Raw genomic sequence first — 26,989 nt, 5'->3', positions numbered from 1 at the left:
GAAGTGGTTAAGTAATCCCAAAGATACATTCCAGGGCCAAAACTCCATTGGGACAGTAAAAGTTTTAGAAGTTGTTGCAAAACCTTCAGTTTAACCAAAATGCCCCCCCAGCCAGACATGACTATTACAGCACAAACCTCCAATATACATTCCTATCCTATGTACACAAAGACGACAAACATGGTATTATAACAAATTAACAATTTTATTGCCATATACAAAAACGTGATTTTTAACTATTGATATACATTTTAGATAATCATTGGAACCCCTTACCAAAAGACCCTTGCCTGAGTTTAAAGGAAAATAGGTGGATATGCACAGGGCCGCCATCAGGAGGGTACAGCCCATACACTTGTAAGGGGCCCCAGCGTCTGGATGTGAGAAGGCGGGGCGGGTGCGGAGGAGCTCTGTGGACGCTCCTCTATGTGTACGAGTTGGAAGGCTGCTGCTCTGGCATGAGCAGACATCGGGCTCTTTGCTGCCACCTCTGGCCATACCCTGCATGTGCACGCCTCTGCATATGGAAACAAGAGCGGGACTAGAGATGCCTTACAAGTAAGGGCTGTTGTGCAGGGGGGCTGTGTGACTGTGTACATGCCTGTGTGTCTACATGTTTGTGTGTACATGTCTCTGTACGTGCTTGTCATATATACACATATGTGAGTGATGCTAGGAGCGTACGGGTGTGAGAAGGGGGCTCAGAGCGTACGGGTGTGAGAAGGGGGCTCAGAGCGTACGGGTGTGAGAAGGGGGCTCAGAGCGTACGGGTGTGAGAAGGGGCTCAGAGCGTACGGGTGTGAGAAGGGGGGCTCAGAGCGTACGGGTGTGAGAAGGGGGGCTCAGAGCGTACGGGTGTGAGAAGGGGGGCTCAGAGCGTACGGGTGTGAGAAGGGGGCTCAGAGCGTACGGGTGTGAGAAGGGCTGAGGCACTGAAGGACTTGGTGGGACGGCCAGTGGGCAGGACCCTTGGGAATGTTGGTGGTGAGGCTCGGGGGGGGGGGGGGGGGGTCAGGCCTAAAGCTGTGTAAGGGGCCCAAAATTTCTGGTGGCTGCCCTGGATATGCATGATAACCCCCAACCACCAGTGTCAGAACCCAAGATGTCCATCTTACAATCGCAGACAGAAAAAGTATATCTAGTGGTCCTTGGTCACATTCAAACATTCATTTATACAACTTTGCTGAATTATTTAGGATGTTCACAATCCTCAGGATTCCATTGACAAATCTTTGAAAACAACTTTTATTAGTTTGTCTTAATGGTCCTCTACAGATTTCATCCAAAGTGGTGGGCATTGCCCGTTATGTTGGGCACGTCTCCCTCTGGTTACTCCTCCAAACACATTGTTGGATTTTGGCTTGGATCTCCCCCATGTTGCTCTCCACATTTTTCTTTGCTATGTCTAGCAATTCATTCATCATACATGTGTCATAGGAAGGAACACGTGCAGCATACTTCTTGATTAGTCTGTGGATTTTTTCAGCCTCTGAAAGAAACGCATCAGATTGTGTAATGAGATAAAGAACAATGGAAATATCAATGAGATTTTTATAAAACTTCTCCGATATCTTTCAAAAACAGGCCTGCATATAGTTTATAAACATTTCATAAACATAAGGTTGTCAGTTTATTCACAAGAAAGCCGACATTTCTGTGCTTCAGTTCAGTTCATGTCAAAGGGAACAAAAATTTAATGTTGTAATAGTAACCATGGCGACAATGCATTTCAGGAGCGTGTCCCCCCTTTGTCAAGACTTGATAAAGGGGGATACACACCTGAAACCCGTTAGCATGGTTACTAATAAGACACCAAGCCGTGTCGTCCGGCAGCTCTGAGTTTGTTTCTCCTAGTAGGCATTGGCTTCTATTCACTATGAGCAAAGCTGCTCCAGCCAGTCCATCCCAAGCGGAGAGTGTGATCCCCTCAAGCTTTATCCTGTCACACATCTCCTGCCTGTACAAATTGGTGGTCACTCTGTACTCCATTATCCTGCACCGACAGGTGTGGGAGGATGGGCTGCTCTTTCCTGGATCATTGCAGATTGGCACATGAAATGCCAACTTATACACAGAGGACTTCTTTACTTCATGGCCTCCAGATACCGCTGACATGCCCCTTATCCAAGGATGGGAAAAACACCCCGTTTGGTTCGGAGCAGAACTACCGTACAGGGGAAATGTTCTAACCTGAACGGTGAACCCCATTGAAGTCTATGGGAGCCAAGCAAACAGGAAAAATCTAATGTGCCCACATTGAAGGCTTACATGCAAGTAATTGGCCATAAAAGGGGTATGGGGGTCCGGGTACTGCCCTGGGGGGGCATCAATAGTTTTTTTTATTTTTTTATTTTTTACTTTTTCAGGAGCAGAGATTTTGATCTTTAACCACTTAAGGACCGCCGCATGCCAATGTAAGTCATCAGAATGGTATATACAGGCACGTGCTTGCCTTCCAGCAGGTGGGGGGTCCGATCGGACCCCCTCCCACTGGATGCGGCGGTCCGTTTTGCTTCAGGAGCGATCCAGGATGAGGGAATGGCTGTTGGTTTCTGGCCACCCCCTCTCGATCGCTCCTGGTGAATGAGAAGCTTCCTCCCGCTGTGTATAGTAAACACAGGCAGGGAGGAAGTGATGTCATTCTCCTCAGGGCGGTCTTTTTGACTGGACTATGAGGAAAACAGTGAAGTGCACCAAACACTACACCAACATGTAGGCACACAATAACCCCCCCCCCCCCCCCCCCGATCACCCCCGCCAGTCACAGTGTCATTGATTGCAGTGATCATTTATTTACTGATCACTGCATTCAGTGTCAGTTGTGACAGTAAAAAGTGTCAGGGCAGCCCCCTACCACCCCCCCAATAAAGGTTTAACCCCCTGATTGCCCATAGAGTTAACCCTTTCACCCCCTTTTGCCAGTGTCACTAAGCGATCGTTTTTCTGATCGCTGCATTAGTGTCACTGGTGCAGCCAAGTAGCTAGTTATTTTTTTAGGTTCACCGCCAGGTTTTTATAGCGCTAGGTACCCCTGATATACTACCCAATAATGGTTTTAACCCCCTGATTGCCCCTAGTTAACCCTTTCACCAGCGATCACTGTACAAGTGCAACTGGTGAGCCTGGTTAGCCAGTTATTTAGGTTCCCCGTCAGGTTTTTATATAGCGCCAGGGACCCCCATATACTACCTAATAAAAAATTTGAACCCCGATTGCCCCTAGTTAACCCTTTCACCAGTGATCACTGTATAAAAAAGTGTTATGGGTGACTCTGGTTAGTTTGCCTTTTATAGCATCAGGGCACCCACCATTTATTACCCAATAAAGGTTTAACCCCCTGATCACCCGGTGGGTGATATCAATTAGGTTTTAGGGTCAGGGTCTGCGTCGCCCCAGGCAGCGCTAGGTTAGTGCCAGTACCGCTAACACCCACACGCAAAGCATACACCTCCCGTAGTGGTATAGAATCTGAACAGATAAATATCTGATCAGATCTATACTAGCATCCCCAGCAGTTTAGGGTTCCAAAAAAAAAAACAAAAAAAACATTGTTAGCAGGATCAGCCCAGATACCTGCTAGCACCTGCGTTTTGCCCCTCTGCCCAGCCCACCCAAGTGCAGTATCGATCGATCACTGTCATTTACAAAACACTAAACACATATCTGCAGCGATCGCAGAGTCAGGCCTGATCCCTGCCATCGCTAACAGGTTTTTTTGGTAGCGTTTTATATTTAAATCCAGAAGGCAGTGCTTGGTTTTCGGGGTCCCATATGTGGCTAGGCTCCCAAAAACTCCCCCACATGTGGTATCCCCGTACTCGGGAGAAGCAGCAGAATTTTGGGGTGTAATTTGACTTATGCCAATAGCATGTGTGAGCAATATATCATTTAGTGACAACTTTGACAAAATTGTAAAATTCCTGCAACTTGTGGCAAAATATTAATTTCATGGACTCAACATGCCTCAGTAAATAGCTTGGGGTGTCTACTTTCCAAAATGGGGTCATGGGGGGGGGGGGGGGGGGGTTTGTACTGCCCTGCCATTATAGCACCTCAGGAAATGAGATAGGCAGTCAAATTAAAAGCTGTGTAAATTCCAAAAAATGTACATTAGTTTGTAGACGCTATAAAACTTTTGCGCAAACCAATAAATATACGCTTAGACTTTTTTTTAACTAAAGACATGTGGCTGAATAAATTTTGCCCTAAATGTATGACTAAAATGGAGTTTGATTTTTCTTATAACAAAAAGTAGAAATTATTTTTTTCCCCCCCACAAAATTTTCGGTCTCTTTCCATTTAGATCGCTTAAAAAAAAAAAAAAAAAATCCCCTTGAATTTTAAGCATCCCCTAGATGTACTCAGTCACATGGGGGTAGAATCTAGCCCCCCCTCGTTAATGGAGGCTGCCAGATTTCCATAAGCCCCCCACCAGCAGACCCTCAACCACTGGCCACGGTTGTGGGGGGAGACACTTGTCTCTTGAGAACAAGGTGCTTTGGGGTGGGGGGCAGGGCTGTGGACTGTCATCTCATCTTGTTGATATCAGAGCCAATTGTACTTTATTCCTGAACCCTATGCCCATACATTTACACAAACCACAATTTTCATTGAAGTTTGTGCCATTACCTGCCCTCCTTTTAATGTTTGCACAATATCATACTATAGACTTGGATGTGACTTAGTTTAAATAAAAAGAAAAAAAAAAAAGGGGGAAGAAGAAAGAAAAATGGAAAAACAAAAAACAAAAAAAACAGATATGTCCACTAATAAAGGGTTAAATTAGTACTACCCCTATTGAGTCTTTATTAAGGTATTAGTGCCATAACCAAATAGCATATACAAACGGAAAAAAAAAAAAAAAGGCAGTTGGATTAGCACGGACTGCCAAAAGCGGTTACTTTGGATGTGACTGTACAGAAAAAACAGGGTTCATTAAGTCTTTGTAGGTGCCGACAGCCCAATACAAAACTTTTGCTGGCCGAGATGCAAACATTAATAGGAGGTGTCACCCATCAGTAGGGCAAGTACAGACCTACAAGGGGGGTTACATTTTCTGATAGTCTGATTGGAGGATGTCACTGCCCCACCTCTCTGCCTCATCCAAAGAATGCTTTGCAAGAATGCCAAAGAGATCTCCAAATGATGAATGTGCCGAGTGGCCATTCTTAATATCACAATGCAAGAGGACAGCCTCTGGGCATGGGAGAAGGGAGCCAGCAGTGATCATAGTAGTAGCCAGTGGTGGCTGGTGCCCAATAATGTTTTGGGGGGGCAATACACAGCCAGACACCGACCCCCCACACTTGCCAGACTCCTTTGCCAGCCCCACATCTTTCCAAGTCCCAGCGGATGCTTTTCCTCCCAGCCACTCAGGACTTATGACTCCTGTCCAGTTGGGAGTCAGGACCCACTCCCTGATTGTCCGGGAGAAGAAACAGGAAGACATTAGCAAATATCACTGAGCCCACACTTTTTGAAGCCAATTAGAGCCTCAGGCTTTAATCATGTGCTTCAAAACAAAAAGATCAAGGGGGCGCATGCGCGGCGAGGAACGAGGCAGCAGCTAGGTCTGAGCTCCCAGGGCTGCGGAGAAGATATATCACTCCCCAGGACGATTTGGCCCGACTTTTGGTCCACAAACATTAATCGCCTGCGGGACCACTTGTGCATGCCGACATCTAAGAAAAGCAAGCGGAAGACCGCTCAACGCTCTCTTACGGCCTACCTTCTGCGGACCTCGGACGGACCAGACATGTCCCAAGATGGCGCCCATTCCCCCAAGGCCGATACAGCCTCGTGTCCGGCGGGCCCACTCCAAGGTATGGGCGACACTCACTAAAGCGGATTTGGAGGACAGCTTGTCCTCTATGTATGATAAGCTGGCGAAGAAATTCCAAGCGGAGCTGCATAAATCCACGAGCTTGATTTCTCAGGAAATGGCGGCCCTGGGCAATAGGACAGACCTCCTGGAAGTTAAGCACGACGAACTGCACCTTGCCTATTCGGACTTACGAAGGGATCATGAGCTGCTCGGTGACACGGTCGTTCAACTTCAAAACCACTTGGAGGACCTCGACAACCGCAACAGGAGGAATAACGTTCGTGTGCGAGGTATCCCCGAGTCGGTGACAGACCTCCCAGCCACGATCGTCCGTCTGTTTCAACTCCTACTTCCGAACCAACCTACCGAAGCCTTTACATGCGATCGTTTACATCGCGCTCTGAGACCCAAACCTCCTCCCGAAAAGCCGCCCAGAGATATCGTATTGTGTCTCAAGGACTACCTTATAAAGGAGGAAATCCTTCATGCCTCACGAAACATGCCTCGGATCCAACTGGACGGAGCTTCTGTCCAGATCTACCCAGATATTTCACCGGCAACGCTAGAGAAGCGAAGGAAAATGAAGGAGATTACCTCCTCCTTGCAGTCTGCCCACATACGGTACCGCTGGGGTTTCCCATTCAAACTGATCGTGCCTCAACGGTTCTACTTACATTGCCTCTACGATATCCGAAGGCAAAGATATTTTGGTGAAGCTGGGTCTCTTGGAACGACAACGTTCACCCCGTCACCCACCGACCCCACGACCATCCCCTATTTGGGCTACACCATCGCCTCAAAGAGACAGAAGGTCTCGCAGACTTCAGCCACCACCGGACGTTTGAGGTCTGATCCTCCGGACCGTAACCTCTTAAGAAATCCTCCCTTCGTCTGTCCTTGGATCTTCCAGTGTCCCCATTTTCTAACGCTCAACAAGTGCTCGGCTACTATATCATCTGTTTTCTCCATGTCCCGGGAGGCTGAAGAAATTGACTTTGTTTTTTCGTTACTTCCCCTGTGTCTCACCCTCTCTGACATTCGTAGCTGCGCTTCCCCCCTTCCATACCTACACACCATTCCTCACGTATCCTTAGTCCCAGAGACCTGAGTATCAGGCTATTTGGACACGCTCATCTCGGAGTAGTCTCCCAGTAGACTAACGATCTTCACCCACTGTGGGACATGTGTGTAGCAGGTGGCAGTTGGGCCGCAAGGCCTGGTAATTACACAATTTTCTTGATCTGGCTGGACTTTCCAACCAGACCCCATAGAGTGTTAAGTTTTCTTTTTATGCTTTTGTTTATTTGCTTTGCTGACTTCACGACGGAATGTGTTTTCTTTGCCTATAAGCTCGTGGCTGATGGATCTCCGTTTCATACCGGACCTCCTGACGGCCCCATAGGTACTAGACTTGGCCTGATATTGGCTAATGCGAGCCCCTCTGGTTCTGGACTCAGCCATTTTTATCCCAATTCTCCCTGCGGACCACCCGCACCTTTGCGGTTGAACACTGGCTGATATGGGTCTCCATGTTATCTCACATAATGTGAGAGGCTTTAACTCCCCTCACAAACGGAGGAAAGCCTTCCGATACTATAAACGTATCGGGCGGATATCATCTTACTACAGGAGACGCACTTCTCCTCGGGGGCCTGCCCCACATTTTTTGATAAGTCATATAAATTACATTACACTACTACGTTTGATTCCAGGACCAGAGGAGTGGCAATTTATATTCGTAATTCTGTTCCATTTGAACCCTCACATGTGTTTAAAGATCAGGATAGCAGATTTTTAATTGTTCAGGGTAAATTGCAGGGTAAGGAGGTTACGATTGCTAATCTGTACGCCCCTAATAATGCACAGAGTGCCTTCTATCACCTTTTCCTACGTACTCTCGACAGATACATCTCCCCCCACCTGATAGTGGGTGGAGATTTCAACTTAGTGGCTAATCCCGTGGAGGATAGGAGCCGAACACCACATAGCGCTAGGGTTTTCCCTAAATTTCTCTCTAAAGCATTGGATGGTTTGCAGCTTATCGACACCTGGAGGGCCCTTAATATTGGAGTTCGAGAATATACACACTACTCTCACCCTCATGATAGCTACGCTAGGCTAGATTATATTTTTGCTTCCCCGGTTCTTTTGGCCAATTCCTCACACACTACTATCCACCCGTGCCCATGGTCTGACCATCAGATTGTGGCCTTTCATACCTCCCACGTGGGCCTCTCCCCCTCTCTTGCCTCCTGGCGTCTGAATGATTCCCTACTCTCAAACCCCAATATCTATACTCAGATTGAGAGCCACCTAGCAGACTACTTCGCGATTAATGACACCCCGGACATCTCACCCCAGGTTCTTTGGACCGCTCATAAAGCGGTTCTCCGTGGTCGTTTAATTGAAATAGCAGTCACTAGGAAGAAACAATGTAATGCTAAGATCCAGGCCCTCACACGGGAACTGCGAGCCCTCTACCAGTCCCACGTACAGGCACATTCCCCAGATGTCCTTCTCTTGATTAATCAAAAGCGTACCGAACTAGACACTATCCTCTCGGAACGTACCGAGAAATCACTTCGGTGGTCAAAAGCTAGATTTCTGCTACACAGTAACACGGCTTCCAGGATGTTCTCGCGTAAATTACACCAATCTTTACAACCTACTCATGTTTATAAATTGAAAAATGACAAGGGTACTCTGGTCTCACACCCTAACGAAGTACTCAAAATTTTCTTATCCTTTTACCGAGATCTTTTATCCTCCCCCTCGCAACCACTGCCAGACAATGTAGATGAGTGGCTGAACTCACTCCCCCTTCCATCCCTCTCCGATTCACAGAGGACCGCACTTAACGCCCCCTGCACTGAACAGGAGGTGTTGGACACTATTAAGACACTCAAATCCTCTACAGCCCCTGGCCCGGATGGCTACACCTCCACGTATTACAAGAAATCTTCACAGATCCTGGCCCCTAAATTGTCCAGACTCATTAATCAGACGCTACAAGGACAGGCTCTCCCTGACGAGATGTTGCATGCTAATATGACCCTGATCCCCAAACCCCATAAAGACCACTCCCTACCCCAGAATTTTAGGCCCATCTCGGTGTTAAATAATGATATTAAAATCCTAGGAAAGATATTGGCAAATAGATTGGCCCCTATCGTATGTGCCCTTGTGGGCCCGGAGCAGACTGGTTTTATCCCCAATAGGCAGATCACTGATAACATTCGTTTGGCAATGAATATCATTCAAGATGCGAACCTTTTCTCCCGTAAAGTCCTGATTTTAGGGTTGGATATCCAAAAAGCATTCGACAGTGTCCTCTGGCCCTATCTAGACCGGGTTTTGGCCAGGTTTGGTTTTGGGGGCGAATTTATTAATGGTTTTAAAGCACTGTATCATAGACCCCATACTAGGATCAAACTCCCCGGTAGTTCCTCCGAATTTTTTCCTATAAGTCGGGGCACCCGTCAGGGCTGTCCCCTATCCCCACTAATATTTGCCTTGGCTCTGGAGCCCCTCGCCAGGGCCATTATTACTAATCCGAACATAGGGGGGTACTTGAAAGAGGAAGGGGAGTACAAGCTTAGCCTTTACGCGGACGATGTCCTTTTGTTTTTACCCAATCCTTTGATAGCTCTTCCCAATCTTCTGGAGCTCTTGGGCACCTTTCACAAGCTTTCGGGCTTGGGGGTGAATATAGCTAAGTGTGCTGCCCTTCCTATCAACTTTACCCCTGCAGAAGTTTCTAATATGCGCTCATATTTTGGTCTCTCTCTCTCTAAAAGCACTATTTTATACCTAGGGGTCCATCTAGCTCCTTCCTTACCAGAAATCTATAGCGCCAACTATCCTCCGGCCTTTACAATGGTTCGGAGGTGGCTACGTTTGTGGTCGACTTTTCGCATCCCCTTGATAGGGAGGGTTGTAGCGGTTAAAATGTCTATTTTGCCGAAACTATTATATTACTTCAGGGCTCTCCCTATCTATGTGTCACGCCAAGCCCTCACCTCTCTACAACGCGATATTAACACTTTTCTCTGGCTGGGAAAGAGGCCCAGGCTGGGGAGACACCTAATGCATTGTTCACTTCTACAGGGCGGCTTGGGACTCCCGGATGTATGGCTATATTATTTAGCGGCCAGGTTGGCCCAGACGGCTCAATGGCATGCTCCAACGGTTGGTATACCGTGGTTGCAATTTGAAACTCAGTCTTTGCGGCCTTATTTCCTCCCGGGAATCCTGTGGCAGGAGAATCTCCGTCCAAGGGACTTAGCCCCTCTCAATAGCATAGTGAGCAGCTCCTTATACCTCTGGTCACTGTATAGGACTAAATTTCGACTGCGACCTAACAGGCCTACTTTGGCCTAATTTTTGGGCGATAGGAGATTCCCCCTGGCGTTTGGGTCTCCTGCTGCCTTCAGATGGTGGATCCAGAGATCTTTGGTCACTCTGCGGGCCCTTTCTGGTAGACGAGGCATCTTCACCTCCTTTTCACAACTCCAATCACAACATGAGGTACCTAGGGCCGAATTTTACAAATATCTCCAGATTAGACACTTTTTTCAAACACATTATAGTTCTTTAGACAACATCTCTAATACCCAATTTGAATCTTTATGCTATAGACACTCCAGAGACAGGGGTATTATTTCTACGGTGTACAAACACCTTCTGGAATCCCAGATGCCAGAGAAAACTAGTGCGATGTGCCTCTGGGAAACTGATCTAGACACAGAGTTCTCGCCTGAGGAATGGAGTGTGATGCTTGTGAATATGCATAAGTGTGCCAGATCTATGGCGGTGAAGGACACTGTTGTGAAGCTTCACACTCGTTGGTACCTCACCCCGGATAGGATTCACAGGTTTTACCCCACGGTTCCTGATCACTGTTTTAGGGGGTTGCCCAGAAACGGGCTCTCTGATCCATATTTTCTGGAGCTGTCCCCAGCTCCAGGGGGTTTGGGATCGGGTACGCACCACGGTGTCCTCGATTGTTGGATCCGTGGTTGACTTGTCACCTGCACACTGTTTGTTGTTCGCTCCTATAACAGGGGTTTCCCGGCCCACCCAAAGGTTGATCAATACATTGTTCTGTGCTGTCCACTGGACGATAGCGCTACATTGGCGCTCGCAAGTCACCTCCTGGTCGGGGGTTCTTGGTAGGATGGACGCTATCCGTCTAATGGAACGGGTACATCACACCATTATGGACACCATGCATATCCATACTGCCAAATGGTCCGAATGGCCGGTGTGTTCCGGTCCTATGGGGGGTCCCTCCCCATATGTCCCTCAGTAGGTGATACACCGGTGTCCAGGCGGTCCCATTGAATTCTTATATTTCTACCTTTTTGATGGCTTATTCTCCTATATCTTTGATCCAGACCTGAGACTAGCACCAGCTTGGAAACAGTACTGTAGAGTATTAGCTATCTGTCTGTGAAGTCAATAGTAATAATTATTGCAAGGTTAACTTTCTATTTGTGTTTCTTTTATTTTCCCTTGTTTTACTAACCTTCTATTATGTACATCTTTGCACTTGATAAGCATCGTCTGGTGCATACGGTCCAGGCTGTGTACATTAATCACTTTTTTTAAAAGTTCCTTGTTGGGCTTGGTCCGCTGCTGTGCCAGCAACATTTGTATGATGTGTATTTCTATTATGCTTTCCATTGATGCTGTCATGTACTTGTGTCTGTTGATCTACTTGTTTTTCTTTTACCACCAATAAAAACGTTTGTATAAAAAAATAAATAAAAAAAAAAGATCAAATAGTAATCTATGCGTCTGGTGCCCTGCATGTAGATTAGGGGCCGGGCGCATAGATTAGGGGGATGATACCCCTGCATGAGTACCCGCCACTGGTAGTAGTGGTCTCCTACAGTGATTTCCAGCTTCTAAAACTGATCCTACAGGTATGGCATATACAGAATTGCATTGGTCCAAGCTGGAACTAAGAAATATCCATACCTGGAATGCAGCCTATAGCATCCACCAAGCTCATAATACAGAGTGTGAGACAACTCCATGAATACACAAGACGTATTACAGGACTTTCCTCTAAACTCACCTCCACAAGTCTGGGCGTTGAACAGAGGAAAGTGCATCACATCGGGAGTCTCATTTCCATCTCCTTCAAAGACGTAGCAGCTTTTAGTTGGAGGGTCCTCATAAAGTTCTCTGGTATTTACTGGAAAGGGAATCCGGTTATCCTTACAGTAGTCAGCTGTTCTTTTCAAAGTCTAAAGAGAAAAAAAAAAAAAAATTAAATCCCCCAAAGTACATACAAAAGAAACAAAGGAAGACGAAAGGTCAACACCAAATGGCAGTTCTCAAACATAACACCGGAGAATGGAGAGTTGCATCGAATGACCATAAAATTTGGTTACCTCAAATGGATCTCCAAGACTGAAGTCAAAAGATAAAATCAGATCTACTTTGCGATGAGGAGGCAACACTAACGGGTACGGAGTATTAATTTCCAACCCGGCATCCACCAGATGGAGGAGCTTTTTATCAGAGAGGTTACTGCTTTCTGGGATTTTATCTGGAAAACAAAAAATATATTACACACAAAGAACCCCCCACACCTTTACAAATATTCTCAGGTCCCCTGCCTCTGGATTAAACAGGTAAAACTGTATACTTAACCCTCACACAAACCTTGTGAAAGTCAGTTGTAGGTTTTATTAAAGTGTCAAACAAGTTTTAAATGTAGAAGAAGAGGAGTCCATGTATAATAAAACATGTGCGCCAATGTTATGTCTTATTCACACAACAATCAGGAAGAAAAAACAAAACAAACAAAAAACCCCACACTTCCTCTATTATGTGCCACCATTAAAATTATAGGTATTGCAATTTCCATTCAAATTTGTCTGTTTGTGAACAAATACAAATCTGAATTTACAAATTATCCAAAAACATGTTGCATCTAAAACAAAAATAAAGGTTTATTATAATACAGCATTTGTCATTTCAGAAAATTCTTAACATCGGATAAATTCATATTTGTTATGTTCAGCCAAAATTTGAAAGGAAATTCCAAATAGCTAGAATTTCATATATTTTTGGATTTGCAAAAAACATTTTTGAAGTTTGAAAATCTGAACACCCAAAAATCTGAAATAAAAATTATAGGTATTGGAATTAACTTTCAAATTTGTCTGGTGAACGTAACGAATATGAATTTTCCTGAAACAAATGCCGCATCTAAATGAATCTGTAACTAACTTATAATAGTAAAACCTTTAGTATTTGTTCCATTTTGTTTAGATGCGACATAAGTGATTTTGGATAATTTGTAACTTCAGATAAAAATTTGTATTCATTATATTCACAGATAAATTTAAATGAAAACACCAATACCTATAATTTAATATTTCAGATTTTTTGGGGTTTCAAATTCATTTTGAATGTTTAGATTTTCAAATATTTTCAATTTCCCAAATTAAATTTTTTTTTTACAGAAATTCAAAAATGAGAAATTTCTGAAATTGAGCAACTTGGAACTAAATTACACGTCTAATTTTCATCCTGTGTATGTGACGGTTTGTCATCCACAGAGTGAAGCTTTTCTACATAGACCCCTTTAGTCTCTTGCATAAAAAATTTGTCTGCTTGTTTCTGAACACACATTTCTACACCTGCTTGAGATGATCTTGGCCTCCCCAATCAAAATGGCTGAAAATCCAGAACCCAGTAGAACCCCGCTCAATGAGATCAGCAGCCAGTGTGGAGCTCCTGGATGTCACACCTCTGGAGTGGAAACCACATTAGATTTTTGTCTTTACTTTGGTTCCCAGTTTTAAAGCCGTCTTGTACCCAGAGCATCAACTTAATTGAGGGCATATTAATTTCCTACATTCTTGGCTGGGCGTTTCTTGGGTAGAAGCACTTTATTGGGAGTTGCATTTTTTTTATGTTCACCAGAGTTGTCTATTTGGAAATATGTCCTTGTTCACAATAGGCATTTTATGCAGCTTCCAACATGTACTTATGAACCTTCTACCATGTGAACAAGTTCCCCACATGCTCAGGTAGGGTTTGCCATTATGGTCATTAAGGGGATGGCAAAGGGAACACTTGCTAGGGCCATAACCCTGGACCATTGTTACTGATGCCAGCACCACAGGTTTATTGGAGGTACTTTATATAGACATGTGCACACTGAAATTGTTTCGCTTGTCTGAAAAATAAAACATTTAGTTACTCTCAAAATGTGTTTATTTTGTTTAAAAAATGCATTAGTCTGAAAATCCAAAATGAAAGTTGAATCTGTCATTGAAGGCTTCTGGTGTGTCAAATGTTCCAAGATGATTCGACGGAGCAGCTAAACTGTATGACGCCGCAATCACATTGCCAGGCGAATGTTCTGCCTACAAGCTATAGTAGAATTCTAATGTTGTATAACACTAGTAATTATTACTACTAGTCAACCGACATTAGAATTCTTCTATAGCCTATGGGCGGAGCATTGGACCATAAATGTCCACTCACGGCGACTGCTTTGTAAAATCTTCTATGTCGAATAATCTTGGACTAAGTGTTAAGTTAAGCCCCGTACACACTATCAGATTGTCTGCAGAGTTTTTCCTTCAGATTTACCAAAACCATATAATATGAGGTCAAACCTTAGGAGTTTCAATGTGTATGCAATCAGGCAGGCCCTTCTACTACATGGTTTTGGTAAATCTGAAGGAAAAACTCAGCAGACAATCTGATAGTGTGTACAGGGCTTTAGGCACATTCAACCACAGGTTCAATAGACACAGATTGCTTTTGTGTTGTCGAACTGTTGTAAAAAAAAAAAAAAAAAAAAAATTTGGATCTTCAGATTCTGCACATTTGTCATCTTTTACATCAGTCCCTGCCCTCCGGGAGCTTACAACCTAAGGTCACCAACTCACATTCACACAGTAGGACCAATTTAGATAGGATTCTATTACCAGGTCTTTGGAATGTGGGAGGAAACCGGAGTACCTGGAAGGAAAGCCACACAGGCACAGGGAGAACACAAATTCCAGGTAGGTGGGGTTGTGTTTGGGATTCAAACTGGTGACCTTAGGGCTGCTAGGCAGAAGTGCTAACCTCTTAGCCACCATGTTGCCCAGGTTGGGATGCCTTCGATGACCATCGCAAAGTACAAGGCAAGAATAGTTGGTGCCCATTTCTGTAGAAGTCCGAGCATCATTTATGGCACCATCTGCATTGTTGCCTTACATTCAGGGTCACCCAGTGACTATACATGGACAATAAAGCAGCAGTGTCATACATTCAGAGGCAAAGGGGGACCCCACAGTGGAGCCCTACTCAGAGGTAGAACCTAGCTCTGGCCAAAGAAAATGTCAAGTAATAAAAGAGAAATACATTTCAAAAACAGTGAGACAGTCTGTCCAGATCCCAGAGCGAGTTTCCATGTTTGGCTCAAAATTGGGAGGAGATGTCTGTCCAGATCCCAGAGCGGTTTCTTCATCAGGTAGCCTTTGTACAGATCACCTGAACTTGGGACCTTCCACAACTGGACCAGTTTGAATCCAAAACCAGTCCCAAGGTTCCTCTTGTGGTATCCTTACCCACTAGCAGAAGGAGTAGATGCTCACACTCTTGGGCTTGTTATCTGGCATACACTTCCCTCCCCCCCACTCATTGTCATCAACTTTGAAGTTCCTGGTTAGGCTGTCAGGATAGAGGCTTACAGTGATTGCAATCTTGTCCTGAATACACTTCCCGATTTAGAGGACTTTTTCTCACAATGTCACACATATGCTCACCTTTGCATTTATAGAGGAAATTGTTAGTTGTTCCCCATTCCCACATAGGAAGACAATACAATGTTCTTCACCACTTTAGCATTATCTTTGACACCTAGAGAAAAGAGAAACATTTTCATGAAGTAACACGTGAGTTGTCAGACAAGAGAAAAACCGCACAAGTGATCCACATGTACCCCTCCAAAAATACCTTACTGGGATGCACCATCTTTATACACGATCGAAAAATAAAACATAATGCATAAATAAATCTCCATATCAATTCAATAAGCCCTTTTCAGGCATTTCAGGGGCCAAAAAGAGATTTACTGCATTAACACTGGCTTAACCCGGCCCCCTGAAAAGGGTTACAAGCAGAAAATAATGGATTGGTTTTGTATTGGCTTACCCAAGCCCAAATTACTAAGCCCCAATGATGGGAGAGGGTGTTTGGCCCCTGAAAGGCACTGGGTTTTTTCCACTATAAAAATATTGGTTTGGCGAGTCAATGGTGAAGTATCTGAGTGTTTTGGTAGATCATAAGCTTAATAGCATGCAATGCCAAGCTGCAGGTTCTAAAGCAAGAAAAATCATTTGTATGAAAGATATGGACTCCTGAGAGATATTATCTGTACAAATTTATAAGACCTCATCTGGAATATGCAGTTGAGTTTTGGGATATTGGAGAAATGGAGAATGTGTTAAGGACAACTAAACCAATAAAAGGCACGGAGAAGCTCAGCTATGGAGGAAAGATTAGAGGAATTCAATTTATTCTCTTGAGAAGTTAAGGGTGGGTCACCATGAATACATAAGGGCAGTAGCGTTGCTAGGTGGGGGCAAGGGGTGCGGGTCACACCCACCAGAGGGGTGACACCCATGGATTGCAGCACTGCTAACACCACCGCTGCCCTGATCTGCACCTCACTGTGTTAAATGGAGTGGCCTGAAGCCACCTCCTCCTCCATTTACATCCGAGGAGGAGCCCAAGGGGCACCCCGCTGTGTCTCCACGGCTGTGCTGTTCTGAGGTCTGTACTGTACACTAGTTTATTATAAGTAGATGGATGTGTGTGGGGGGTGCCTGCACTAAATGGGGGTGTTTACTGACGGGGAACAATAGTTGGTGGAGGGGTGGGTGACACTTCTGCACCAGGAAAAAAAAAACAACCCTAATGACACCACTGCATAAGGGGGGGGGGGATGTGATCATGTGATCACCATGTATAAATACATAACGGGAAAAAAAGCGCCCTGCGCCTGTCGTGCCACACACAGTCACAAATCAGGCAGTTTATGGGCAGGTGGAATTCCAGCCAACCGAGCACTCACCGAGTACGATCACCTAAAATGGCTATAAACTCTTGTGGCCTGCTTTAGCAGATCTTCCAACCCTGGGTACCCATTTAATAAATGCTGCAAAACCAAATTAGGGACATGTGCCAACTTTACCCAGCTGTCATGGTCGTCCCCGGAATTCAGTGACTTATGGAAGGCCTGCTCACGGAATCCCCGCATTGAGAACTAACCAGTATCCTTGGGCGCGCGTTGGCGCGAATGGACGCACGCGGGTGCGCAATGTTGCGAACGCGATGGTACAAACAGGTGCACGCGGTCACGAACGGCTGCACGGTTTCACGCGGGTGCGCGCAGACACTCCGTGCGACCGTTCTTGGCACCCAAAGGGCTACTTATGGAATCCGTTACTGTGCCTCTGTGCTGTCCAGTCTACAGCGTGTCCGGTTATCCTGTCTTCTGCTACCTGATTGTTCCTGATTCTTGTTACCCGGTCTGTCCCGACGTCTGCTTGCTGCCAGCCCCTGACCTCCGGCTTGTCTGACCACACTTCTGTCTCCTGTGTACCGCTGCTGCCCGCCTGTTACCGACCCGGCTTGTACCTTGACTTTGCTTCTGTTACCAGCTGTTCCAGCCTGACCGCCTGTGCCCGCTGTTTTCTGCCATCTGCTTCCAGCCTGACCATCTGTGCCTGCTGTTATCTGACCAGTCTACCGGGTGTCTACATTCCCAGCCCTCCTGAGGTTCCTCCACTACTCAAGGTCCGGACCTATCCTTCACCAGCTCGGCACTTGTGCCCTCTGAACTCTAGAACTCCTGTTCCCACTTCCAGGGATTCTCGAGCTAGAGGCTTACGAGAGGCCGCTTCCTGCATTCTGGGCTCCTATACCAGGTACGCAACACCAGCTAAGGAGGTTTGTGCCATTATCGCACACCACCATTCCTGGCTCCAGCTGCTGTGATGTGAACCACCTCTATGCCCGTCCCTGTAGAGCTGCAACAATCTCTGCTCTGGTGTGGTTCCTGTCCTCTAGACACACCGGCTGAAGCATTGCATGGCACCTTTTAGTCTGATTTATTGAATAGCACCTTGAATGCTTAGGGGGTACTAACAAAATGGGCAAACAGCCAATGTTCAGCCCAAACTCATCAGCTTATCCAACACTACTCTGGGTCAACTGTAGGTATGGGATTGTGTATATGGAGGTTTTATGTATTTTTTCTATGTGTTGAATAGATGGACTTAGTGTCTCAACCTATAGGTTATATTTGTGTAACACTTTTTGTACCGCATTTAATCGGCGTCTAACACGCGCCAAGTTTAGGAGAGAATTTTAAGTAAAGAAAACTTACATTTAAATGCCCATCTTTGCAGCCTTGCCATTTAAAAAAATGGCGCCGCCGAGCTACAGAGCGGATGTCCTGTGTATTTTGGCAGCGCTCGGTAGCTCTCGGCCATTTTCAGCCACACTCAGCAGCTTTCCAAAAGCTGCCAAGAACCGCTGAAAACCTCAATTAGTGGGGGAACAGCACATGACACGCACTCACAATTTTAAGGGGAAAAAAAACAGCATTTCCTAGAAAGAGACTTGAAAAACATTTGTTTTTACTTTTTTCTACAATTTATTCTCCTACATTCCATAAATTGTAAAACTCCCATTTAGTTTTTGCAGTTGCCATTTTATGTCGTAAGCCAGGGCTGGACTGGCCTACCGTGAAGTTTCCTGGTAGGCCGCCTGCCCTAGGGCCGCAGCTCTCCCCTCCCGTCTCCTTGTTTGTCACATACAGCAGAAGTTTTGGGCATCACGGAGCCGGGTCTGCATGTTGGCGGTGCTGTAACAAGGTCCCACCCCTCTAGACCATCTCGTGTGACAGTAGATTGAATCAGTGTTCTGCCTATTACACAAGATTGTCGGGAGGAAGACCTTGTTACAGCGCCACCGACAGACCCAGATCCATAATACACAGCACTCCCGCTGTATGAGAGATCAGCATCGGGCAACGGTGAGGCCGAACTCATCTCTTGCATCATGTCTGCAGTCTCTGGGGGGAGCCTACAGAGGATTCAAAAGTGGGAGTTCTGCCAGGATGGGGGTCATGGGAGAAGTCAGACGTGTATGGACTGGAGAAGAAACCAGAGCAGCTGACTGAGCCCTGCACGGTGCACCTGAGGAAGTGACAGCACCACCAGGCCAGTCGGGGGGGGGGGGGGGGGTGAATACAAGAATATAAGGGGGCACTGATAAAAGTTTCCCCCTTGTTTTATTAAGCTTACCCCCTGACCTTAGTGTATTCTATGGAAGGTGGTCTCTGGTCACCAGAGTCCACCCTACATTCCTAGAGTACCTGGTGTCCCCCTTGCTTGACCAGTATGTATGCATGTATCCCTTTCATGAAGAAAAATGAGGTGATGTTGGGCTGGTATAATAATGCTATGGGGCTGGTATGACAGGTTTCCAGGGCTGGTTTTTATTCCCAGTCCGGCCCTGTTGTAAGTTCTTGGAAGAACAGCCCTCCTATCTTGTATTGCAACTGTGTGGTCTCCATTTACTATATATTGTAAAGCCTTGTACAAACTGTTGGCAGTATATAAAACCTGGACGTTAATTGTTGGGGGTTTTACAATTTGCTTTTGGCTTGAAAATTTACTAACAGAAAAATCGATCAAGTAGCAAAGATAATACACATAGTATCTCAAAAGTGATTACACCCCTCACATTTCTGTAAATATTTTGTTCTCTCTTTTCAGTTAACACTGAAGAATTTTCCAGCACTGCCTTAACCCTCTTGGGCATGGAGGTCACCAGAGCTTCACAGGTTGCCACTGGAGTCCTCCAACATCCACCAACTCCATCATGGAGGAGTGGAAGAGACCTTGCACTCCTCCACCTTCCATTTGAGGATGCCCCACAGATGCTCAATAGGATTTAGGTCTGGAGACATGCTTGGCCAGTCCATCACCTTTACCCTCAGCTTCTTTAGCAAGGCAGTGGTCGTCTTGGAGGTGTGTTTGAGCCACAGGACAGTAATCCAACACAACTCTGGAGGGTGAGAAATGATTATCTGCTTCAGTATGTCACACTACATGTGACCTTTTTAGACATAGTGCCATTTGCTGGATGTTTGGTGTGCTCCTGGACCTTTCAGAAGGGGTGGCTCCCCTTCAGACCACCTGCCCACATCTATCCATCAGAATGCATGTGCCTCCATATATTATATATTTTATAGTGTTAGGACCACAGATACCAGGGTGCCGTCATGTGGCTCACGCATGCATTTGAAAATGCATGTGGATTAAACCCCTGCTAACGCTTACTGTTAAACAGGTTTATTCGGTTGCCTGAGCTGGTGGTAAGTAGGCTTTGGTTTTTTCCTGGGCATTCCCCCGGCTTTTGCCGTTCCGAGTGGAACCTGTCCCGTTAAACCTCTGGATGGTCTTGGCCACTGTTCTGCAGCTCAGTTTCAGGGTCTTGGCAATCTTATAGCCTAGGCCATCTTTATGTGGAGCAACAATTCTTTAGATCCTCAAAGGAGTTTTGCCATGTTGACTTCCAGTGACCAGTATGAGAGAGAGAGAAAGAGCAATACCAAATGTAACACACCTGAGACCTTCAACACTAACAAGTCACATGACACCGGGGAGGGAAAATGGATAATTGAGACAATTTGGACATTCACTTTAGGGGTGTACTCACTTTTGTTGCCAGAGGTTTAGAATGGCTGTGTGTTGAGTTAGTTTGAGCGGACAGGAAATTTACACCGTTATACAAGCTGTACACTCACTACTTTACATTGTAGACAAGTGTCATTTCTTCAGTGTTGTCACATGAAAAGAGAGAAGAAAAGATTTACAGAAATGTGAGGGGTGTACTCACTTGTGAGATAATATGAGAGATTACATACAGTAGATATACTGTAGGGTGTGATTGGAGATAAATCTGATCCATGGCATTATGTTGGATGGATACATCTAAACCAGTTAAGGAATCTGCTGTGATATTTCTGGATAGAACAAGAGAACATTATTATCACCTCATCTTATAAATTGGATGGCCGGCATTACATACCTCGTATAAATTCAGACCAGGTTTTTTGTGGGATCGCTATGATAAAGTAAAACAAGATGTCATCAATATCACCCCAAAACATAATATGTACAGAAGAACAGACATTTTCCTGCATAATTTCTAATTTCTGAAATTATGTGACATTTGATAAGCGTTTCATGAAGATTGATGGGGCGTGGTCTGGCCATGAATGTAAATGGCCACTAAACATGGAGCCCCGTCCAGGATCATCTCTCTCCAGCAACCACTGAGCTTTGATAAGCCCCACTGGAAAAAAAAAAAAAAAAAAAAAAAAAAAAAAAAGAGATACGGCACAACCTCCAACCACAACCCAACCCTGTACAATCTAAGAGGTTGATCGATTTCTTTCCTGGGTTTGGCAGAGAGGAAGCACAAGATGGTGGGGAGGACAGCATGGAACATAGCCCCTCTCCTGCAGACAATATCCCTCCTCTGCACCCGACAGCTCCAGTATAGACCCACAAAGGGGAGCCCCAGACATCACAGGAGAGACCTGCAACCTCCCCTACAGCATCTTCTCTAATGCTGCGTACACATGACCGGACTTTGATGGACTAGGTCCGACGGTCTTCCCGATGGACAAATGAACAGACTTGGCCACACACAATCACACCAAAGTCCAACGAATTTGAACACGATGACGTACGACCGACTAGAATAAGGAAGTCCATAGCCAATATCTACCCTAGCGTCGGATTCTCTCTGTAGGACTAGCATACACACAAGCGGATTTCTTGATCGGAACTAAACCCAGTTCCTGAAAAAAAAAAAAAAAGGTTCCTAAAGTCTGATTCTTTTGGTCCGATGGAGCCCACACAAAGGATCGAATTGTCCAAGCTTTGCTGTTGAAAATTCCAGTCATGTGTACATGGCAAAAGGCTCTCTAATGTCTCACACTATTGCCAAAAGTATCAGAACACCCCTCCAAATGATTGGAGTCAAGTGTTCCAAACACCTCCATGGACACAGGTGTATAAAAGCCAAGCACCTAGGCATGCAGATGGCTTCTACAAACATTTGTGTAAGAATGGGTCACTCAGGGCAGGGGCAGACTGATCATTGGGCCACTCGGCACTGCACGAGGGCCCCATCAGGGTTGCCAGCTTAAGTAAAACCAGGGACAGTATGTAAAAGTTTGTTTACATTCGTCTCTGAAATGTCCCTTACTGACATCCTTTTGGTCTAAATATCCGAGATTATTGCTGCCCCACCTCTCCAGTACTGTGTGTGTTTGTGTTTACTGTGTGGCCCTATAATTTGATTACCTGGGGGCCCCATAATCTTCTATTGCCCGGAGGCCCCATGAGTTGTCAGTCCACCCCTGTCTCAGGGGCTCAGTGAATTCAAGAGAGTGGAACCGCGATAGAATTTCACAGGTGACAACCTATCCATGAGATTTCCCAACTGCTAACTAGTCAGTTAGTGGTATTATAAACAAAGTGAAAGCAACTGGGATTAACAATGAAGTGGTAGGCCATGTAAAATGATAGAGCGGGGTCAGCACATGCTGAAGCTCACAGTGCGCAGAAGTTGCCAACTGTCTGCAGAGTCAATAGATAGATTCAGAGATGTGGTGGAGTCCATACCTGGATGGGTTATGGTGGGTGGTCATAATGTTATCTCATCCATTATCTGATCAGTGTATGGAAGAAGATGAAGTCTCCTTACCTTCCTTTATACCAGTAACCTGACTCTGGACTCCTCTGCAGCTTCCTGGATAAAATGAATGGAAACAAAATTAGTGAAAATTGTGCATATAATACCGAGAATAAGATATCTGTGTGACTCGGGTGTGATAGGATCAAGGTGTGCTTTTAAAAAGGGCATAATTAAAAAGCAGTTTTTTTTCCAAATTAATTTTTATTAAATAGTATTTAAATTCTGCAGTATTTCTATACACCTCAACAATGTCTATGTATAAAAAAAGTCCACAACACAGATCCACACTGCTCCAATGAAGCTTATTCTGTTATATAAGCCCCATCCTATCGGCCAGAATGTGGCATCTGATGTTAAATACCACAATCTTGAAAGAATCTGAGTTTTGGCCATTAGATGGCGCTAATGATTATAGGCAATGGTTCTAAAACACAGAATACGGCATATTTCATTGAAGCTGTGTAAATTTGGGTCACAATCGGATAATTTTTTTTATACATTAGACCCCATAATGTTTACTAGGAATGTCATGGATTATTAAAATTGCAGTATAGCTACAGGATGACATCACTGAAATGACAGATCACCGTATCCTTCATTACCATCACTGAGGAGGTTTTTGACAGTTTTTCTGACCAAACTAGCTGTAAAATTCTTTACATAAACCAACCACAGCGCCTTTCTCTGCCCTGAAGGGGCGGGTTCAAGACCCCCTGCACTCACAGGATGTCCTCAGTGTCACAGATTGAATGAAGCTGGGGGTGTCATTCTACCTGGTAGACTAGGGGCATCTAGTGGGGGGAAAAAAAAAAAAAAAAAAAAAAAAAAGTATTACTGCAGGACACAAAACTGCAGAGAAGTATTGCCGAGGGAGTTTTTCACCAAGAGTTTTAGCAGGAACATGGGGAACAGTTCCGGCACCTCCAGCACTGAATTTATGAAATGGCAAGGGGTGCTGGAGGAACAATTATTGCTGGGAGGGGAGGATTACTGTATAGGGAAGGGTCCATAGTCACTGCTGGGAGTATATTTGCTGAGAGGGTTGCTAGCTATGGGTGGGCTTTACTGCTTTTTTTTGTTTGTTTTGTTTTTTGTTTTTTTTCCCCCCCATTAAAAAGGAAGAACTTGCACTCATCTTATTCCTCTCTCCGGTGACTTTTTTTTTTGGGGGGGGGGGGGGTTACCCGTTTGACAACTAGCCTCCCCTAGAGATGTTCATCCCTTCTCCCCCCACCACGCCATTCAGGAAGCGCTGCACACTTCACACATGCACAGTAGAGACCCAGCTGTGACTCCACAAGGCTTCACTGTCGGGTTCCCTTATCAGCAATGGCGGCAGCACCCGATGGAAACATCAGCTGGGGTGCCGACATCACTGGATTCCAGGACAGGCAAGTCTGTATTCTCTATAAGGGGTGGTACTGGGAGCAGAACCAAGGGATGAGGCTTGGAGGTGGAACCATTAAGGACAAAGTGGGGTGAAGCTTGGAATTGTAATTTTCAAGATACATTTAAAGCCCATAGTACCTTGCTGCCTGTAAATATCTGGAATTCCTCAGACAGATCAAAAATGATCTACCACTTTGTTTCCCCCCCCCTTTGATTATAATGGAGATTGTATTTATTTTGTTTGTTTTTGCCAAACACACAGCCACTTACTTTTGAAGATTCTCACACATCCATCTTTTACTGTTAGGAAGAGAAGAGAGGTCAGAGAACGGCATTAGTAACATCCAGATCTACAAACACAACTTCTATATGTAGGTGAATGGAGGAGATCAGAGGAGGAGATCCCGAGGGAGGAAATGTTCCATCGTTGTTGAATTGCTTCCAAAAAGCCATTTCTCCAGTCATCGAATGTACAAAGAATTATTAGTATGAATGTTCAAGCAAACATGCATAAGAACATTGGGTCACAAATCTACTAGTGTATAGCCAGCTTTAGCAGTGCCCCAGTCTGATGTGCTCCACACTTCACAGAAGAGTAATCAGCGGTGATGGAGAAGCATCGTGACCCGAAAAATAGTAAAGAGCACCGGCTTACAGCAGCCAAGTGACTCCAATACGGTTGGGGAGTTCACATCCAGCAGAGCTTCCCCAGATCATTGTAACTGACTGGAAGATAAGGAGCCACACACCAGCCATGAGCCCAGTCACCATGTATAGAGGATCAGACTTCTGACTAAAGCTGTGGAAGGGAGAAACATGTTGGGAGGTGTGGCTTTAGGAGGAGACAAGCTGAAGCCAATCCTCTATATATAGAGACTGGAATGGTTGCTAGCATGTAGAAGAGGAGGAACCACAACCCAGAAATCAGCCCAGTCACCACGTATAGAGGATCTGACCTTTGAATAAACCCAAACAAGGGTGAAACATTGGGAAGTGTGGTTTTAGGGAGGAGACAAGGTGAAGTTAATCCTCTATATAGGTTTATTGGGCTAATTGGTAGTGTGCTAGAAGACAAGGAGCCGCACACTAGCAATTAACATGTTCAGAGGATCATACCTCTGACTAAACTCATGGGAGGGTGAAACATGGAGGCTGGAATTCTGCCCTGTGACTCAGTCTCCAAAGGGAGGGGGGAATCATGATCTGCTCCATTATGATAGTACATGTTGGCATTCATGGTTCCCTCAATGAACTGTAGGTCCCCAGGGCCGGCAGCACTCATGCAGACCCAGACCATAACACTCCCACCACCATGCTTGACTTTAGGCAAGATACTTGTGTCTTTGTAATGCTCACCTGGTTGACACCATCTGAACCAAATAAGTTCCTTGGTCTCAGACGACAGGACTTGGTTCCAGTAATCCAGGTCCTTAGTTTGCTTGTCTTCAGCAAACAGTTTATAGGCTCTCGTGCATCATCTTTACAAGAGGCCTCCTTCTGGGATGACAGCCATGCAGATCAATTTGATGCAGTGTGTTGTGTATGGTCTAAGCACTGACAGGCTGACCCCCCCCCCCCCCCCCCACCCCTTAAACCTCTGCAGCATTCCTCACAGCACTCATACGTCTATTTTTCAAAGACAACCTATGGATCTGACTGAGCACATGACCTCAACTTCTTTGGTTGACCATGGTGAGGCCTGTTCTGAGTAGCCTGTCCTGTTAAACAGCTGTATGGTCTTGGCCACCGTGCTGCAGCTCAACTTTAGGGTCTTGGCAATCTTAAAGCCTAGGCCATCTTTATGTAGAGCAACAATTCTTTAGATCCTCAAAAGGTGTTTTTCTGCCATGTTGAATCTCCATTGACCAGTGAGAGCCATACCACCAAATTTAATACAACTGCGACCTAACACTAATGAGTCACATGACACCAGGGAGGGAAAATGGCTAATTGGGCCCAATTTGGACATTCACTTAGGGGTGTACTCACTTTTGTTGCCAGCAGTTTAGACATTAAATGGCTGTGTGTTGAGTTTGGGGGGGGGGGGGGGGGGAGGAATAGGAAATTCACAGTTATACAAGCTGTACACTCACTACTTTACATTGTAGACAAGTGTCATTTCTTCAGTGTTGTCACATGAAGAGATAGAAGAAAAGATTTACAGAAATGTGAGGGGTGTACTCACATGTGAGATATGAGAGATTACATACAGTAGATATACTGTAGGGTGTGATTGGAGATAAATCTGATCCATGGCATTATGTTGGATGGATACATCTAAACCAGTTAAGGAATCTGCTGTGATATTTCTGGTGTAAGGGATCTTCCCGGGGTAGGGTGTGTTTGGACACAGTTCACAGCAGACTTGGAATTTATGAAGCAGATCTTGGCGTTTATTCGTGGTACAAACAGTCCAGCAAACAAAATATACAGCAACACCGTGCTTTCTAAGTACAACAAAAATAAAAGTCCTAGCCCGGCTGGGCGCTTACTAACAGGTTCTTCTCACCTATCTGACACTTACAAACACAGCGTCTTTCGCCTGGATATCGCAGGGTGGATTTTAGCTCCAGCAGTGGCTGTGCTTGCAGCTTCCTTCAACACACAGATTGTTCATTCCCTGGCTGAGAAGCAATCACCTGCAGACCCTACAGAGCCTTTAGCTTCCCAGGCTAATTAGGATCCAAGCTCACCTGATCCCAAACCCAGAACTGGATCGGGGGATGTGGAATGACAGGTCCCTCTACCAAACCTACCTGCCATTCCATATAAACCCAGGCCCGGCAAAATTAAATAACAACTCAGCAGCATATCGCTGCTGAGAAACTGATCCATCCTGGATTTACCATCTCACACTGTGTAGCAACCTAGGTGAGATGTACACCCCCTCAACCACTTCTCCAGTGACATGTCTACACTGGATAGAACAAGAGAACATTATCATCACCTCATCTTATAAATTGGATGGCC

General features: G+C 45.3%; 2 protein-coding genes across 2 annotated transcripts in view; both read right to left on the bottom strand.

Annotated features, from left to right (window-relative positions):
- The window catches only part of LOC143957714 (cytosolic phospholipase A2 gamma-like), a 121,259-nt gene that overhangs the window by 67,719 nt on the left and 26,551 nt on the right, over positions 1–26,989 (bottom strand). The window lies entirely within an intron of this gene.
- On the bottom strand, positions 1,029–25,256 carry LOC143957725 (cytosolic phospholipase A2 gamma-like). Its single transcript, XM_077467425.1, has 5 exons — positions 25,136–25,256; positions 22,640–22,684; positions 12,226–12,383; positions 11,907–12,078; positions 1,029–1,489 (listed from the first exon to the last, which is right to left on the bottom strand). Exons 1-5 carry the CDS (start codon positions 25,254–25,256, stop codon positions 1,305–1,307), a joined length of 681 nt encoding a protein of 226 aa, XP_077323551.1. The 3' UTR covers positions 1,029–1,304.

Source organism: Lithobates pipiens, unplaced genomic scaffold (genome assembly GCF_037356315.1).
Source record: "Lithobates pipiens isolate NorthernLeopardFrog02 unplaced genomic scaffold, aLitPip1_a1.2 Scaffold_55, whole genome shotgun sequence".
Classification (NCBI taxonomy): Eukaryota; Metazoa; Chordata; class Amphibia; order Anura; family Ranidae; genus Lithobates; species Lithobates pipiens.
The sequence above is the reverse complement of the archived record's forward strand: the minus strand, read 5'-3'. Positions and strand labels throughout refer to the sequence as shown.

What these genes read in the sequence shown, in the direction of transcription:
- LOC143957725 (XM_077467425.1), bottom strand. Translation starts at nt 25,256, where the DNA reads ATGAATGCCAACATGTACTATCATAATGGAGCAGATCATGATTCCCCC. An exon ending in GGTTACTGGTATAAAGGAAG is followed by an intron (nt 12,384 to 22,639) that starts GTAAGGAGACTT and finishes TTTGTTTTCCAG; the next exon opens with ATAAAATCCCAGAAAGCAGT. An exon ending in GTCTTGGAGATCCATTTGAG is followed by an intron (nt 12,079 to 12,225) that starts GTAACCAAATTT and finishes TTTTCTCTTTAG; the next exon opens with ACTTTGAAAAGAACAGCTGA.